The following is an 18,691-nucleotide window of genomic DNA, read 5'->3' as shown; positions in this document are numbered from 1 at the left end:
GATTGAATAAAACCCATATTTTTTATACATGGTCTACCTTGGTCGTTCTTTGCTCCATGCATATGTAACAACGGGATGTTTTGGATGGAGGCGACGGCTGCAAGGGCCCTTATGGCCAGCTGCAGCTTGGACTCTGGAAATGGCACCAAAACCTAGCAACTCTTGTATGTGGACTCAGTGGACTGTTCTATACATTCTGTACTTAATCGGGATTGTACTTATGTAGGACAATAATCTTATTGATCCACATGTAAAAAATAATAATTTCACTGTACCTTGGTATATGTGTAAAGCATCACTGAACCATTACTGAGTTTGTGCCAGGTTCCCTGGATGCTGGTTCCTGGCAGAGCACCAGAGAAGGCAGAAATACACGCCAGGTTCCTGACAAAGCAGCACTATCAGTGCCACTGGCTTCTACACAAAATGCTGCAGTGATCGCTTTTACTGTGACCTCGTTCATCCTCACATTCTTGCAAATGCATTCCATAAGCTAGGGGAGGTTGATCTACGGTTTTGTATGCCATATCTTTATAAAACACCAGAGGGCGGCAAGTCCTTGCCCGATGATCAAATGGTTTGCTCATATTAAGAGGCACTAATCAAAAGCAGAATGCAACATTATGGACCTTTGTATTCAAGAGCTTTGAAGATGGTACGGAAATATTTTGAGTAAGGCATTGTCTGATGCATGCACTCAGTCGAGTAATAATAATTATCTTCAAAGGGAGTTACTGCAATCATGACATCACTGAGGCATCTACCAGGGAGAAAATGGGAACAGTAAGCCTTGGGAACACTTATCACTGAATTTTCTTACAAGTCCTGACTTGCGTGTGCATCGCTGTTACAAGATCAAAACTCAGGAGTGCATGCCATATGCTATCGCAAGGAATGCACTGATAACGCTGTAAAGTTACTGGATAATTGTTTTGAGTTTAGGAATCATTTTCTGCAGACACTTAACATCCAAACACAGAAACAGGGGCATTTAAATTTAACTGAACAAGTATGAAATAAGAAAGTTAGTACCAGCAATGCTAACCATGCAACTATTGGATTGTCATAAAACAATGTCCTTCAGGAAATGAAATTTGTCCCTCTTGTCGGTGGGGGCGCTGCAAGCCGGCGCCCTGTCAGCAGTGTGTCCGTTTTCTTCTCCTTATTTGTTTTTTTTAGTATGTTTTAATGTATGTTTTTAATGTTCCTCTGTGCGTTTTGTGTGTGGGGTGGTGTGGGGGGGTGAGGGGGAAACCGTTTTGGTCGCCTCCTCCAAGGAGAGGCGACTTTTTCCAGGTCGCCTCCCCCGTGGCCTAACAACAAGGATCGGCGCGGCCTATCCCAGAGACGCGCCTGGTGCTTCAGCGGCGGGCGCAGCGTGGACTCTCGGCGTGGAGCGGGCGAGCTCCGTTTCGCTGGGGCTCGCCGAAGGGGAGCGCTCCGTTTCGCTGGCCCGCGGCAGCCGGCAGCCTGAAGCCGCATACTGCACAGCTCCAGATGGCGCGGCGTCTACAGCCCGGGATCTCACATTGGGGACCCGGGGAGTAGAAGAAGCTTCCACCGCCGGCCCGCGGCCAGCTTCTACCGCGGGCGTGGTGGTGACTTGCCATCAGGAACGGGGTCCCTCGCCGGGGATCCCTGGAGGGGAGCTTCGTCTGTCGGCCCTGCGGTCTGCGGTGCTTCTGGCTGCGGCGCGAACTTTAGATCTTCGACCGCCGGCTTGTGGCCTACACCAGCCTTAAGCCACGGTCTCCGGTGGGGAAGAGCCGATCCTGGACTTATCTTGACTTTTACCTTGTCCTTTTACCATCTGGACGCCCGCAGCGATGGCTGCGGAGGGTTGAGGTCCCAACCACGGGGGAAAATCGAGGAGGACTGGGTAATTTCTGTGCCTTCCACCACAGTGATGAATGCTGTGGTGGATGTTTGTGTTAAATTTTTATTGTGTTTGTGTGTTCTTTATCATTGTGCCGCTGCTGACAAATTCATTTCACTTGCACTTTATGTGCAATGTGACGAATAAAACTGATTGATTGATTGATTGATTGATTGATTGATTGATTGATTGTACAATCCTGCCTAATAGGGCCAGAGGCTGTCATACAACATGGAAACAGGCCATTAGGCTCAACTCATCCACGCCGATCAAGATGACCATCTACGCTAGTCCCATTTGCTTGCATTTTACCCTTATCCCTTGAAACTTTAAACCTTTCCTAACTGCTGACCTGTACAAATGTCTTTTAATGTTATTGTACCTGCCTCAACCACTTCCTCTGGCAGCTCCTTCTATATGTGCTGCTCTCTGTGTAAAAATCCCTTCGATTCCTATTAAAATATTCCCCTTAACCCATCCCCTCTAGTTCTTGATTCCTCAACCTCAACTAATGCAGAAGTTCATCATTAAGGACTCTAACAGGGCACAGAGAAAATTATAACATGGTTTGAGGGGAAAATTGTGAGCCAGTGAATATATATATCACCAAATTTCTGTTCATCAAAAATTCTATTTCCCATCTCTTGACCCTGTGTTAATTTGCTTACATTGGGACGTAATTAACAAAGCCTTGATTTAAAAATGTTCACCTTTGTTCTCAAATCCGTCCATACCTTATGTCACTAACTCCATAATTTTATCCAACCTTAAACATTTAGACTTGTACATGGCACTCAATTCTGATCATGTACATTCCTGAAATACCTACTCTATCATTGGTGGGCAGTGCCTTCAGACATGAGGCCCCAAGCTTTAAAATTCCCTCTCGGCAAACTACCCCTTTCCGCTTTTATTATACTATTTAAAACTGAACAGTTAGACTAAAATTATACTCATCTATCTTCCTTTCTCTTGAATCCATTCATTAATGTTTAAAAAATGTAAGAACAGTTCTTGGATTTTTTTTTTGCTACCTTAAAGATGCTTTATAAATATTGTATTCTACCACAGGAACAGAAATAAATAATTCGTCATGGTTGACATATTCTATGTCCACAAGCTATAATTTGCAAGAAACAGAATTGTTACATGCTGACAAAAACCAGCACTGCTAACGACATCATAAAATATCTCTGCAATGCTCATGTTCAGCCCCTAAACTATTGCCAAACCTGAAGTATATTTTGCAGAGTTCACATAGGACATTACTCATATAGATCCTCCCTTGGTTGTGATAGGATTCCGTCCTTGAAAACTATTCTTAACACCAACAGTTTTCAAGTCAGAAATGCGGCCACCCTTGAATATATTTAAATAAAAACATGGGCCAAACAAAGGCAACATGTAGTTAAACCTGAACATTTAACTCGATTGTTCACATATTGCCACAAATCAAGTTTCCCAAATGGCAGTAGACCGCGGCAGCCCCCGGCAACAGGCAAATCCATCCCACCGGTCTCCCCAATGTGTGGGCTTGATGCATGTCAGCCATTGTAACCTGGAGACGAGCTGGACGGTGTAAGGGACATGCTGAAAGGTGGTACATTTCTTGGTGTTGCTGTGAACTAACAAATGAATTGAAAACGCAGTTTCCTGCTGGTCTTTGATAAGACATGCTAATGATCCTAACATAAAATAATCAATAAATCATGAAACCTTGTGCCTTCAGTCACTCAGTCATTTCTCAACAGCGTGATAAGGCAGTCTGAGCAATCAACAAATATTCTTATTAACTTGGTGAACATAATCCATGTGCAAACAAATCAATTGCATATTTTAAATCAGATTACCTTTTGAAAATATCCCCGTTTAATTGTGCTATCCTTGACTTGTCGGAAGTAGACAAATCCATAATAATGTGCTCGATCCCACTGAAAAATGTAATTTTAACCTATTAGCACATGAAACGTATCAAGTAACAGTACCAGAGCTCAAAGTCCACTGTGATCAGCCTTTTGAAATATCTATGCAATTAATCAAGTCCATTGCTCTTTATCCATTTCCTGCATTTCTCTGCACGATGTAAATGAGTTGTAAAGGAATATAAAAGGATAAAAAATATCCAATGGGGAAATATAAAATTATTTCACTTTGATGAAAATAATGAATAATCAAAATTTAGTTTTAAAAAGGCAAGAAATATTGCAATTCAGAGGGATATGAGTATCTTTTGCACACAAATCATAAAAACGTAATACAATGATATTGCAAGCAAGTTGGGAGATTTGGTATAAGGTCTTTGGAGCACAAGAGTAACAAATTCTTCTTAGTTATATAGAGCTTCATTGATGCAGATCTAGAGAACTGTCTTTAGTTGATTTCTTATCAAAAGAGGGAGAGGAGCAACAGGTTGAGTTCTGGAATTAAAAAAACTATCCTATAAGACCAGTTTGCATATAATAATCCCTCATACTTGAAGTTTAGAACAATGCACTGTGGTATCTTTGAAACATTCATGTTTATTATCGGTCTGACAGGGTAGAGGAGGAGAAACTGTTTTCCTGGATAAAGGATACAAAATTATACATCATACGCTCAGTATAAAGGGAGGGCCACTTAGTATTGAGACAAGTAGAAATTTCTGAGGACTGTAAGTCTTGAAATGCTCCATCACATAGTGCTGCAAATGTTCAGTCTTTGAGTATGTTTGAGACTGACATTGAAAGAATTTGAAACCTGTAGGGAATCAAGTCATATGAGGGGAAAGAAAAAGTATAAGAATTATGGAGGCAATCAGACACAGGAGTCTCCGTAGCCTGCTCTTACTCTTATTTCTCATATTTTTTTCAAAGTTCTACATTATTTTAAATGCCGCTATTAAATCTCCCCTTAACCTTTAACCTGCATCCTACAGTATCTCGCTCAAAACTGGGCAGAGTATTTCAGCTGATATAGCAGAAACTCTGCTTATTCACTCTGGAAAGGTGACAGGCAGGGATTGATTTGGGTAAACAAAGACTATTAACCTGGAAGCAGATGGATGAACAGAAATGTTTTAAAACCTCGAAAGCCTAACCTTACACAATTTCCATAATTTAATGAGGCTATCAGCTCTAACCATTTTTTTAATGTATATTTTACAGTGCGCCATCAGGTTTCCCATGCCTTAGCAAAAGCAGCAGATTGAGTTTTGGAAACACAGGTTAGAAGAGAAAGAAAGTTCTATATCACTGCTTATGATTTCCTGGCTTACATATTAACTGTAAACTTTAAAACTTTCCATACACTGTTAAATCTGTTCCATACACTCAAGTCTAAGTAGTTAATATGCATCAAGGAGAATAATAATCCTATTACTGACACCCTCAAAGCACTAATATACATTTGACTAATATATGAAAATAAAAATCGATTCTCCTCTGCTGCTTAGCTAAATTTGTATTCATATTGCTATTGACCTTTCAATTTCAAAAGTTTTAATATAATGTGCATTACTTTGTCCATGGCTTGTTGGGGTTCATGCTAATGTTAACCACACTCCATATATAATCCTCATATTACTTGATCAACATTATTCAAATATAACATTCCTGTAATTTATCCCTGTAGACTGTCTAGAAGGAATTGATGGAAGTGATAACATAGCACTTAAAAGAATATAAAACGATTAGGCAGAGAAATAGACCCCTTGGCCCACTGAGGCCATGCGACCATCGATTGCCCATTCACATTAGTTCTGTTATCCCACAAATCTGTGACTCCCTCCCTCTGTATTTGGCAGGGACATAATTCTCAGAATGTGTATCAATTTTCTACACCTGTAACTTTTTTTATTTTATTTTTTTATTTTATTAGAAGTTAATACAGTACAAAACAGTACAGTGGAACCTAATTTTAGGTGCCAACTATGTCATACCGTAATCCATTCTATGTACAACCTCTAGTTTTATGTTTTGAGAAGGAAGTAAGCAAGACAAGAAAAATAAAACAATAGAAAGGGGAAAAAGTGGAAAAATAGATGAATAGAGAATAGAAAAACGTGAAGTGTGTATATAAAAAAAAGAAAAAGTGGGAAGTAAAAATAGAAGAGAAGGCCCCTTAAAAGAGAATTTTTCAAATCTTTATTCGGAGATGTAGATTAGCATGAACTGAAATCAGCAATCTTTACGGTACCGCTGCATCACATGATTCCAAAAAGTCGATGAAAGGAGACCAACTCCTTAAGAATTGGTCATATTTATCTATTAGTCGGAGTCTCATTTCTGCAAGGCGTGCTATGTCCATCATATTCCTAATCCACATTTTAACAGTTGGTATGGTTTTATTTTTCCAAAATTTAAGTATCAATTTCTTTCCAATTATTAACCCATGATTAAAAAAAACGTTTTGGTCTTTATTTAAATTGATATTTTCTACTATTATTCCAAATATAATCCATTCCGTTTTAGGTTCTATTGTGGACTTGAAAAGCTTTGTAAATATATCAAATATATCACTCCAAAATTTATTCAGCTTTGTACATCCTACAAGTGAATGTGTTATATTAGCGTTTTGAAACAAACATTTATCGCATCTGGGAGAGACGTTTGGATAAAATTTATTCAACCTCGTTTTTGAATAATATAGTCTATGTAATAATTTGAATTGAATTAAATTATGTCTTGCATTAATAGAACAATTATGTGTGTTCATCAGATACTTTTCCCATCTATCCTTCGAGATCTTTATCATTAGCTCATGTTCCCACTCTTCTCTTAGTGCTTCTGTTGAGGGTAATTCTCTATTTAATATATTATTATAAAAGTATGATATTAGTTTTTGTGAATCAGCCTTAATATTCATTGCTTCTTCTAAAGGGTCTAAAAATATAGTTTGAAATCTATGTGTATATTTCTTCATAAAGTCACATATCTGTATATATTTAAAATATTGATTATCCTTCAGTTTAAATTTTAATTTTAAATGTTGAAATGATAACAGTTTGCCCAATTCATACATATCCCCTACTTTCCTAATCCCCAGTCTATCCCATTGTTGATATGTTTTGTCGATGAGAGATGGTTTGAATGCGGGGTTGTTCAATAGTGGGGTTAGTACTGATAGATTATTTAATTTCAAGGATACTTTTATTTGCTTCCAAATTCTTATTGTATTGTGAATAATTGGGTTCTTCTTATATATTATACTATTCAATTTTATCGGTGAGAGGAAGATCGTTCCTATATCGTGCGGATAGCACTCCTCTTTCTCCATTCTTATCCACTCCAACTGCTGAGTGGAACTATCCAACCAGTGCATTATGTTCTTAATATGCACTGCCCAGTAGTAATACATAAAGTTAGGTAATGATAAATCTCCAACTTCTTTAGGTTTACACAAATGGTTTTGTTGAATTCTGTGTGCTCTGTAATCCCATATGAAATTAGTGATAGTAGAATCTAGTTTTTTGAAAAAGTATTTTGGAATATATATTGGGATCGCTTGAAACAAATGTATTCATTGTGGTAAGAAAGTCATTTTTATAACGTTAATTCTACCTATCAATGAGAGCGGGAGCATTTTCCAACATTTAATCATATCATTCAGTTTATTTAATAGTGGCATAAAATTGGCACTAAATAATGATTTGTGTCTTCTCGTAATTTGAATACCCAGATACTTGAATTTTTCTGTTGCAATTTTGAAGGGGAATTTTAGTAAGTGTCTCGAATCCTGTGGTTTTAAAGACATAATTTCGCTTTTATTCCAATTTATTCTATATCCTGAAAAAGAGCCAAATTCCTCAATTAGTGTTAATAAGGTGGGTATACTCGTTTGTGTATTAGTAATATATAAAAGAATATCATCAGTGTATAATGAAATTTTATTCTTTGAGTACTTAGTGTTATATCTGTGAATATTCGGGTGATTTCTAATCCTTTCGGCCAGCGGTTCTATCATAAGGGCAAATAGCAATGGTGATAAGGCACAACCTTGCCTATTACCCCTTGATAAGTAAAATTTTGGAGATAGCATATTGTTAATTAATATTCTTGCTGTAGGTCTATCGTAAAGTAGTTTAACCCATCTAATAAATTTCTCTCCCGTATTAAATTTTTGGAGTACCATGTATAAATACTGCCATTCTACCTGATCAAATGCTTTCTCTGCATCCAGCGTAACAACTGAAATATCTTCATTGTCCTCATTGTGAAAGTACATTATATTGAAAAGCCTTCTCAAATTATTAAATTATTGTCTTTTGGGTATAAATCCCGTTTGATCCGTATTTATTAAATTGTTAATATAATTATTTAGCCTTCTAGCTAGAATCTTTGCTAAAATTTTCTGATCCGTATTTAGAAGTGAAATAGCTCTATAAGAACCCAGTTCATCTAAATCTTTATCTTTTTTTGGTATAAGCGTTATTGTTGCTTCTGCTAGGATTTCTGGTAGTTTATTTTCAGTATAAGCCTGCATGTATAAATTGAATAATCTTGGTACAATTAACTCCTGAAATCTTTTATAAAATTCATTACTTAAACCATCTGGGCCTGGGGTCTTCCCATTTTTCAGTGAGTTTATTATTTGTTTTCTTTCTTCACTAGTAATCCGTGCTCCTAATTGCTCTTGTTCTAAACTATCCAATTTTGGGAGATTGGAATTATCTAAAAAATTTGTAATTTTACTTACATCTGTATTTATTTTAGATGTATATAAATTATGATAAAATTGGGCAAACCTCTTATTAATATCCCTTGGCAGTGTTAGAAACTCACCCTTATCCGATTTAATTTTAGTGATAGTTTTTTCCTTTTCTCGTTGCTTCAGTTGCCTCGCAAGTAATTTATGTGGCTTATCCCCAAATTCGAAGTGTGCTTGTTTTGTAATTTGGAATAATCTTATTACTCTAGCCGATAGTATTCTATTGATTTTATATTTCAATAAAGTTATCTTATTATGTTTATTTATGGTTGGGTCAGTTGCATTGTCCATTTCTAGTAATTTTATTTTCTGTTCTATCCGCTGAAGTTCTCTTTTATTTTCCTTTTATTTTAGAGATTATGATGCCGCAAATATATGCCTTGAAGGTTTCCCATAATAGCGGTGCAGAAATACCCGGCGTGTCATTTATTTCGAAAAAAAATGTTGTTTGTTCTTTTATATACTCATAGCCCTGCGGGTTATTTAATATGTATGCGTTGAATCTCCAAAAAGGTTTTATACTCGGCATTCCCTCAATTTTAAGTATAAAAGTCAGTGGTGAATGATCAGAAATAATACTATTATGATATGATGGTTTATTCGTATACGGGATTAATTTTGTGTCCAATAAGAAATAGTCAATTCGTGAATAAGTTTTATGAACTGATGAGTAAAATGAATATTCCCTACCACTTGGATTTGCTATTCTCCAAACATCAGCTATGTTGTTATTTTTTATATAAGTATTTAAAAATTCACAGGTCTTAGTTTTAACAAGACGCTTCCCTACCTTTATTGATTTATCTAAGTATGGGTCTATAACACAGTTAAAATCTCCCCCCATTATTATATTTTGATAATTATGCTCTGCGATTAAATCTACGCCTGTAACTAATGGGAAAATTAGAGGAGAACCAGACGGCGTAATGAATGTGGAATCCAAAAGTAAACAGGTCATACTGCAAAAAGTACAGGATAGACTAGAGAGAGAGCCACAGATTTGTGGAATATCAGAACTATTGTGAATGGGCAATCGATGGTCGCATGGCCGCAGTGGCCCAAAGGGTCTATTTCCTGGTGTTCCTTTCAATCAAACACAACAGATGAGGGCGGGTTAAAGAATAAAAGTTGGGGAAGGAAAGAGGTTAGATATGAGGTGGGGAGGTGGGGAGGGAGAACCATGTTGAGCAGGAATACCTGGATGATAATTGGACTAGTCTTAGTACAATACAAAATTATTCTGCATTGTGACAACACATTTTTAAAACCTATTATGGGACTGGATGAAATGAGCTCTTAGCTGCTGTACAATAGATTACACTTTTGTGTCAAACACACCCTAAAACATACCTGAAGAACAACTGGGGCATCTCGATTGTATTTTTCTTCCTCTCCATTCATAGACAGTTTGTGTCCCACAGATTGTCGGATACGAAAGCTGAACTGCGTGTCTCCAAGGCAACCTAGAGCAGCAATACAATAATGGCTCATAATTGTAAAGATATACAAAATAAGAGAAAAATTCCAAAATTTTATTTGGAAACAGATATTGAACAACTGAAGCAGCATCAAAGGTGACAAAATAGATGGCTGCAGACACGAAGTAAAGAGCATGAAATTCCCACTTCTAAATACAGAGTGAAATGGTTTCACTATATAAGGCTGATGTCCAAGAAATATAGGTTAGAAATCAGTTTAGAATTGATGAGTCTGCAGAGATAAACTTGAGATCTGGCAAAGATAAAGATTGGAAACAAGGGCTAGAATTTTAGTTAAAATGTACTTCAAAATGTAACCAACACTGCAAAGAACAGCATATCGAGATTCCAAATGAACAAGTTATTGCTTAGTGCCAGTTTGTCTCAGTGGACCAAATATATTCTGAGTTCAAAAACTAACAAGTTGGACTTTACTCCAGAACATGAAAACATCTAGCTGGAGCATCAAGGGAGTGCACAGTGGTTAGGACATTGTGTCAAAGTCTTTTTTGAGTGAATGCAAAAGATTCCATGGCACCGTCAAAAGTTCAAAAGTCAAGGGAAAATATGTATGTGATAGCAATGTGTTTTAAATATTCAATATTTAATAGTATAGTAATTGATAATCCCACAGGAACAATAACATATTTTGAAACCGAGCTCATCATAATGACATCATAGAGTCATAGAGCCCTACATTCCCAACACCCCCCACCCTCTCACATTCTACACACTGAAGGCAACTTATAGTGGCTACCAATATGCAGGTCATTACTTGTGGGAAATACCAGAACATCTGAAAGAAATTCTCATGGCTACAGAAAAATGTGCAAGCTGCACTGTAAACACCAAATGTGAGGATAACACCTGGACAGTGGAGCTGTAAGGAAGCAGCACTATCAGACGTGCCACAGTGCATCCAATTTTGTATCTTACCATTGACTTTAACGAAGAATTTTACTTCGGAGTCACGTGAGTGATTACGTGAAGAACCCCGCCAGGACGCATGCGTGTCATATCGCTTTCACGCTTGCGAAACGACAGGCGGGGTGGAGCGTTCCCTGGCAGCGGAAAGTTTGAAACCACGACCTGCAGGTAAGTGACTTACTCTGCGGTAGTTTTTTGTTCCCCGTGCTGTTTTTACACAGGGGGGAAGCTGGACAAAATAGTGTCCACAAGTGCTGCGAGTAAAGCTGGCTGGGGAGGACTGCGAAGTTGCGGGAGCCAGCAGCAGCTGAAGGCACAAGCCCCGTAAGTGGGATCAGCTGTGCCGGCTTTTGGTCCCGCGCCGGCTAGAACACCACGGCCGGGCGGGAGACTATTCAGAATGGGGCCGTCGACTTTGACAAGTCGAAACGGCAGGAAGCGGGGTGGAACGACGTTTGCCCCGTAGCGACAGTTTAAACCTGGACCTGCAGGTAAGTGAAACTGCGGTCTTTATTCTCCCCATACTGTTTCACGGGTGGGGAAACATGGAGAGCTGTGCAAACAACGGCAGGCGGCACAGGAATCACCTGTAAGGGAACAGCTGTGCCCGACTTCGCTCCCGCACCGGCCAGATTAAACACCATGGCTGGGCGGGAGACTATACAGAATGGAGCCGTTGGCTTTGACAAGTCAAAACGGCAGGAGGAGGGGTGGAAGGACGTTCCCCCATAACAGCAAGTTTTAAGCCTAGACCTGCAGGCAAGTGATACTGCGGTCTTTATTGTTCCCATACTGTTCTACAGGTGGGGAAACATGCACAAGGCAAAGAAGTCGACCAGAGCTGCGACAAAGCTGGCGGGGGAAGACCGCGGAGTTGTGGATGCCAGCAGCGGCCGGCGGCACAGGAATCACCCGTAAGGGAACAGCTGTGCCCGACTTCGCCCCCGCACCGGCCAGATTAAACACTGCATCTGGGCGGGAAGGCAAGAAGAAAACCAAAAGAGTCGTTGACTGATGAGTCCGACTTTGAGCAGCCACGAGCGGCCGGCGACTGTGAGCGCTGGAGCCGGTTGGAGCGGCTTATGGAGCAAAAGCTCCAACATGACGGACTCCAGGAGATGGAGTCTAGTCACCGTGGGGATATAAAAAACACCCACAGCAGCACCTTACGTAGGGCTGCACAGTGCATCACACTCGTCAGAGGGGAGTATAGGGGGGTCAATTCTGGGCTGACCCTGAAGAGGGGTTTTGACGAACAAAACTACAAGTGTGCAGGGGGTGCAGGAAGGCAAAATCTACTGGTCATGGTGTCCAAATACATACAGCCAGACCACGATGGACACCACTGCAAAAATACTTGGGACCAGGAAACTGGATATCCCTGAATGTTCCAGTCGTGGAAATAGCATCTGGAAACATGTCGGAGCAGGAATTAGAAAAGCCCTGGGGCTCATAAAGGTGACAACATTAAGGATCTCCTACAGCCAAAGACAGCACCCTTATGCACCCACCAGCAGAACAAGAGAAGCTGGTGAAAGCTCAAAGGCCGGGCATACAGGACAGCGGTCTTTTAGACCATAGCCCAGACCGGCCTTCGTGGAAGATGCGCAAACCCCCAACCCAAAAACAAACCCAGACACCGGCGCCTCAACCTCCACGAAGACTACACAGAAGAAGCAAACTTCCACTGGTAACAATGGAGGAAGGTGGGTCTGGTCCCTTACAAATTATAGGAAGAGTGGATAATACACATATTGGTGGGAGATTACACTCTTTTGGATACATGGTGTATATCAACTACAGACACTTAAATCCTAAGCAGTATCCAGGGATATACCATTGAATTGTGCAAAAGGGGTAATGGGTAAACCCAACACGATTGGCTGGAATTTGTGTCTTATATCTTTACCAAAAACAAAATAGATGGTGACAATCGCATCATCATAGAATTGACCAAATTGAATACATTGTACTATATATTCAGTACAAAATGGGAACTGGTAACTGCTAAAGAACTGATTTCCAAAGGCTACTCCATGGCTAGCATTGACCTAAAAGATGCTTACTATTCAGTGTCTACACGGACTGATCACAAACGTTATTTTAAAAAAATTCAACTGGATGGGGCAGCTCTGGCACTATAGAGCTCCACCAAATACATAATCATATGATCATACTAATTGTGGGCATAACTTTGGAGTTGGCCAAACTAGCTGTAACAGCCACCATACAATTGGGTGAAAACTGGTGGTATCATCCATCCAGTTAAATCTAAACTAACGCCTACCAACATAATGGATTATTTGGGGTTCACTATTGTCAGCTCGCATGTCGGTGACTTTACCAAAGGACAAGGCTACAGTCTTAACTGAGGCCTGCAACAACCCCACTGACATCAGTGAACCGTCTATCAGATTGGTAGCAAGGGTAATTGGCATATAGTGTCTGCCTTTCCAGCCACACAATTTGGACCTTTGTATTACCAAAAATCTACAAAGGGCAAAAATACAAGCACTCAAAGTTAATACTGGTCATTTCGACAGCCCAATAAGCCACCAATCAAAGCTTATGGAATTAAAATGGTGGATGGATAACATTCGGCATTGTTCCAACCCTATCGTTATCAGCAAACCCTTAGTGGTGCTACAAACTGATGCCAGTGCGCTTGGTTGGGGTTCTACCAATTCCATCTACATCTGTGGAGGTAGATGAAAGGCACAGGAGGCATCATTATCACAGACACTGGGCATAAATTACCTGGAAATGTGGGGTGCGTTCTATGGCCTAAAGTCATACTGCTCTGGGATAAATCACCAGCATGTTAGACTACAGAGTGACAATCTGACTAATAAAATTTGGTAATGGTGTATCCAGAGAAATATTTGAATATCAGCTACTTACCTACCAGGTAAACCAAAATTCAGTGACTGACATCAGGTCACGCAAATTCAATAAAATAAGACTTAATCACCAGTTACCAAACTGTGTTTCTTGGCAACCAGACCCTGGGACAGCAGGGACAGATGCTTTTCACTGCATTGAGGGGGCAATCGTTTATCTATGCATTCCCTCCTTTTCTGCATCATCAGTCGGGTATTACGAAAAATACAACAAGACTCGGCGTCTGTTAATTGGTAGTGCCGATTGGCCTACTTAACCATGGTTCCCTGTGATACTCGACATGGGTTTTAACCATGTATCACCATCCTGAAACAACCAGATTATTGGTTCACCCCGTAACAGGGGATCCCATCCATGTCAAATACAACAGACCTATCAATTTGTAGAGTCTAAAGAAACCTCTACTGCAACTGGGACTGGCGGACCGAACATTGAACATTATCTCAGCGGGCCACAGACAATCCACCAAAAAACTATATCTGGTATACATCAGGAAATGGGAGATATATTGTCACAGAAACAACATCACCTACAGTTCGATGAACATAACGTCTGTTCTGGAATTCCTGGCAGGCCTCCATTATGATGAGGGGCTCAGTTACAGTGCCATTAACTGTGCCAGAAGTGCCCTTTCAATATATCTATGGCGAGGATCAGAGCGTCATTCTGTTGGGACTTACCCCTGGTAACCAAACTTATGAGGGGAATTTTTAATATCAATCCCCCAAGAACCAGGTACTCTCTAAAATGGGATATGAATATTGCCCTAACGTTGCTAAGGAATTGGTCTTCAGCAACAGCTCTGTCGCTGCAAAGACTGACGCACAAAACAGTCATGCTGATGGCTTTGGTCACGGCACTAAGGGTCCAGTCGTACATAAGTTAAGGCTGGACTATATGACTTCTTCAACAGGAATATAACATTTCATATTACGAATTAGTCAAACAGAACAGACCGGGATCATCAGGCCTCAAAATAGAATTTAGGGATTACCCTACAGATATCGTCTCTGTATAATAAGACAATTATTGTTATATATGGAGAACACCAAAAACATCTGAGGCTATGAGATGGCACTACTAATCAGCCACAAACAACCCACAAAAAAGTGTCGGTTCAAACTATTTCCAGATGGCTGAAACAGGTTTTAACAACAGCTGGGGTGGATACTAACATATTCAAATCTTTTTCCACCAGGGCTGCAGCTACATCGGCAGCTATGGAGTTGGGTGTACCAATGGACCAAATCCTCGAGACAGCAGGATGGATAAGGGGAAAATGTTCCAACTATTCTACCACAAACCAGTAGTTAAACCTGGAACTTTGCAGAGTCAATTTTAAGTTCTGTAATATAATTTCACCCCATAAATAGGGGCTATAATTTGTTGTTAATAATTTATCATGGATTTCAATGTTGGATTCATGTCTAAACATGTTAACACAATTCCTCCCACAGTCAATTAAGGCAGATGTGATGCATGGACTCGTTTCCACGGCATGAAATCACAGAGCTTTGAAATCTTCACGTCACTCACGTGACTCCGAAGTAAAATAGTAAGATTAAATGAGAACTTATCAGTTCGAAGTTTGATCATTATTTTATGAGGAGTACGTTGAGGGAATACGTGCACTCCGCTCCCACCCTTGATCATATACTCAGCTGGTATTTTCTTCTCTAATCTTACTATGTTCAGTCATTACAGTTACCTGTGATTTCACACCACTGCTTTGAAGAATGACACGCATGCGTCCTGGCGGGGTTCTTCATGTATTCCCTCAACTTACTCCTCATAAAATAATGATCAAACTTCGAACTGGTAAGTTCTCGTTTAATCTTACTATTCAATCCTATTCTTATCTCTCACTTTTCATTTGTCATTTCCTACCTCATTCCTCTCAATACGATGCTGATATCATAATGGCAAGGACGACTCCAGTTGCTTACCACTTTAGTTCTCCATTCCATTTAAATTCTTACAACTGTCTTTGGTCTCTTACACTGCTAACAAAGCCCAACGTAAGGTCAATGTATGGCAATTCATCTTGTGACTAGACACACTCTCAGGACTCAGTGAATTCAACAATTCCAGATAATCAGCCTTTCCAGCTTTTATCAGAATTGTTTGTGGTAGGATGTTGTTGACTGTTGTAACAGAGGATTACACACAAGAAAAGTGTGCATTGATAACCTAGGCAGAAGATTTGATACATTAAAAGGTTATTCTTCTTGTGCTGGAATTTTTAGGTTTATGCCAAATTATATTGACTATGGATATCTTCCAAAACAAATCATTTGGGACCTTTGAAAAGAGAATAGTGATAATGACAGGACAGAAATAAGGGTGTGCTTCATAGAATAAAATGCCAAGGAAAGGGAAAAAAGCCTCATTTGAGGAGGTTTCTTACCCGAGTAGGAATCTGGAAAGGACAAGTAGCAGATGCTGGTTTTCTGAAAAGAGAAGCAAAAAGCGAAATAAAAGAAACCTCATATTAATGGGAACAGATGTGAAGCAAGTTCTAAAATGTCAGTCTTTCAAACAAATGGTTTTGTTATAACAGGTTAAAAATGACTCCTTGACTTTTAAGCTAATGACCACAAAATAAAATGACATCCAAACGATTGGAAGTGAAAGGAATGTGGTGTAGCCTGGAAAACATTGCAACTTTACTTTCAACCCATTCATCATTCCATATTTCCACAAAGTGTTTTGCCATCAGCACAACCAGTGCATCCAAGTAGGAATTTCAGTGAATACTCTGCATCCAACCATTTGGAGCACGGTTCTCATTCCTCACTTCAATGTCAGAATTGTTTAAAAGAGTTTTTAATTTAATTTAACTACGGAGAAATGCTAATGTACTTTCTGTCACATTTTCTTGTTATATGAAAAAAATAACCAGGTCCCGAAACATTATCTATTCCTTCTCTCCTGTTGTGTTACTCCAGCTTTTTGTGTCGATCTTCGGTTTAAACCAGCATCTGCAGTTCCTTCTTACACACAGAATTTCATTGTACCTTGGTACACATGATAAAGGAACCATCGAATTTCAATGCTTACTTATTAATGCAGACATGTACCAGCTTAGCTTATGTACTCAGATCTTATAATACAAACTCAGGATGATCTGACTCAGAGTATATGCAATAGCACTGAACCAACAAAGCACAAAATACAATTAGGCAACCAGATAATTTATTTTTGTCAGGAACAAACTTTCCTTTCCACTGCCTTCAATTTTCCACTGCAACAGAAAAATTTCTAGTTTGATAGTTGTAAGACAAGTTAATTAGTTGGGAAGTTTGCCGAGAAAGGGACTGTACTTAATTTGAATAATCTCAGTTTTAAAATGTTTCAAACTTCAGAAAGTTTCTCAACAGTTGTGCATTTCATACATTTTTATATTAATCAGAAGTGTTTTCTGATAAATTGCTATCATATTGCCTCGAGATGGCTCTGGATCAGGAGAGGAGGCCCATGGGAAGGAGCAAATGCCACTGAACACAAGTCGTGGTCTGATCAACCGCTGCTGGGTCGCCTGGGTGAGGTCGCCTGATGTTGAAAGACCCGAAACACTCAATGACCCCAGGTTACATCACTGATGATGTGTTCAGGAGCATCAATAGATGTATTTTTTATCAATCTAGAAACTTTTAACAAAGCCACAAAGCAAATAACAATTCCATTAATTTAATATTTTACCTCTTTTTCTGTGAGACGCACATCATGGGGATACACGAGCTGAGGAATAAAAAATAATGCAAACGGATTATTGGAAGGCATTTTTCATAAAAATCAGTTAATTATTTGATTACAAAATAGTAAATACCTCAAACGCACATCCATACCATGTGTTTTTTAAACATTGCCAGTCGAAAAGAGCACATTATTCTCCAAAAAACTAATAGTATCTAATATTATCAGGTCAATCTAATTGCAGAAGTTATTGTGGGTGTTAATGGAACTTTCATATATGAGAGGAAGAGAATACAAAGGGAGAAGAAGTGACAATTAGGAATAACAGGCAGTCTGCATTGATGGTTCCATTTCAAACAGCCTGTGCTCAGCTGATGATGATAAAGCATGTGCTGTGGGACATGGTAAGCCTGGGGTTTGCTGAGATTTAGAGGGTAGAACCTGTCAATGAGTTCCACATGGTTTGCTCTGAAATCTGGTTTCTAGTCGGACAGGGCACAGTATCCAAGACCCAATGAGTTGAATGGGAATTGCAGGGCTAGGATGTAGAGAGCAAAAAAGGCAAGTTTCTTTTCTTGTTTTCCTTTGGTTTGATCCAGTATTTACAAGTGCTTTCAATGTCTCCGTAGTTCAAAACATTTAAAACTATTAAAATTGCATGATAAAACAAAGCTTGCAACTTTGCCAGCTGTTAGCAATACTTCTGGATTACCACAAAACAGTGTCAAGACCTAAAAGCCATCTTGGCCAAGTCACTGCATTCGGAGGTATAGAGACCCTGCAAGGTAGGCCCTCCACATCAGCCCAATTGAAGGTGGAAGGGATGGAATTGTGGGCAAAAGGAATAATCTGTGATAATATTAATATTCTGGATACTTAGTGGTTACTTCTATCATAGAAACATAGAAACATAGAAATTAGGTGCAGGAGTAGGCCATTCGGCCCTTCGAGCCTGCACCGCCATTCAATTTGATAATGGCTGATCATCCAACTCAGCATCCCGTACCTGCCTTCTCTCCATACCCTCTGATCCCCTTAGCCACAAGGGCCACATCCAACTCCCTCTTAAATATAGCCAATGAACTGGCCTCGACTACCCTCTGCAGCAGAGAGTTCCAGAGATTCACCA

The 18,691-nt window shown here is 39.5% G+C and overlaps 1 protein-coding gene across 1 annotated transcript in view; it reads right to left on the bottom strand.

Moving 5' to 3' along the window:
• dennd6b (DENN/MADD domain containing 6B) overlaps window positions 1-18,691 on the bottom strand; it is a 50,108-nt gene that overhangs the window by 27,706 nt on the left and 3,711 nt on the right. The window contains exons 2-5 of the mRNA XM_055653206.1: window positions 17,569-17,607; window positions 16,274-16,316; window positions 9,911-10,023; window positions 3,727-3,807 (exon numbers count right to left, since the gene is read on the bottom strand). Of these exons, the coding sequence (XP_055509181.1) occupies window positions 3,727-3,807; window positions 9,911-10,023; window positions 16,274-16,316; window positions 17,569-17,607 (276 nt within the window). The remainder of the gene's footprint in view (window positions 1-3,726; window positions 3,808-9,910; window positions 10,024-16,273; window positions 16,317-17,568; window positions 17,608-18,691) is intronic.

Source organism: Leucoraja erinacea, chromosome 22 (genome assembly GCF_028641065.1).
Source record: "Leucoraja erinacea ecotype New England chromosome 22, Leri_hhj_1, whole genome shotgun sequence".
Lineage (NCBI taxonomy): Eukaryota > Metazoa > Chordata > Chondrichthyes > Rajiformes > Rajidae > Leucoraja > Leucoraja erinaceus.
The sequence above is the reverse complement of the archived record's forward strand: the minus strand, read 5'-3'. Positions and strand labels throughout refer to the sequence as shown.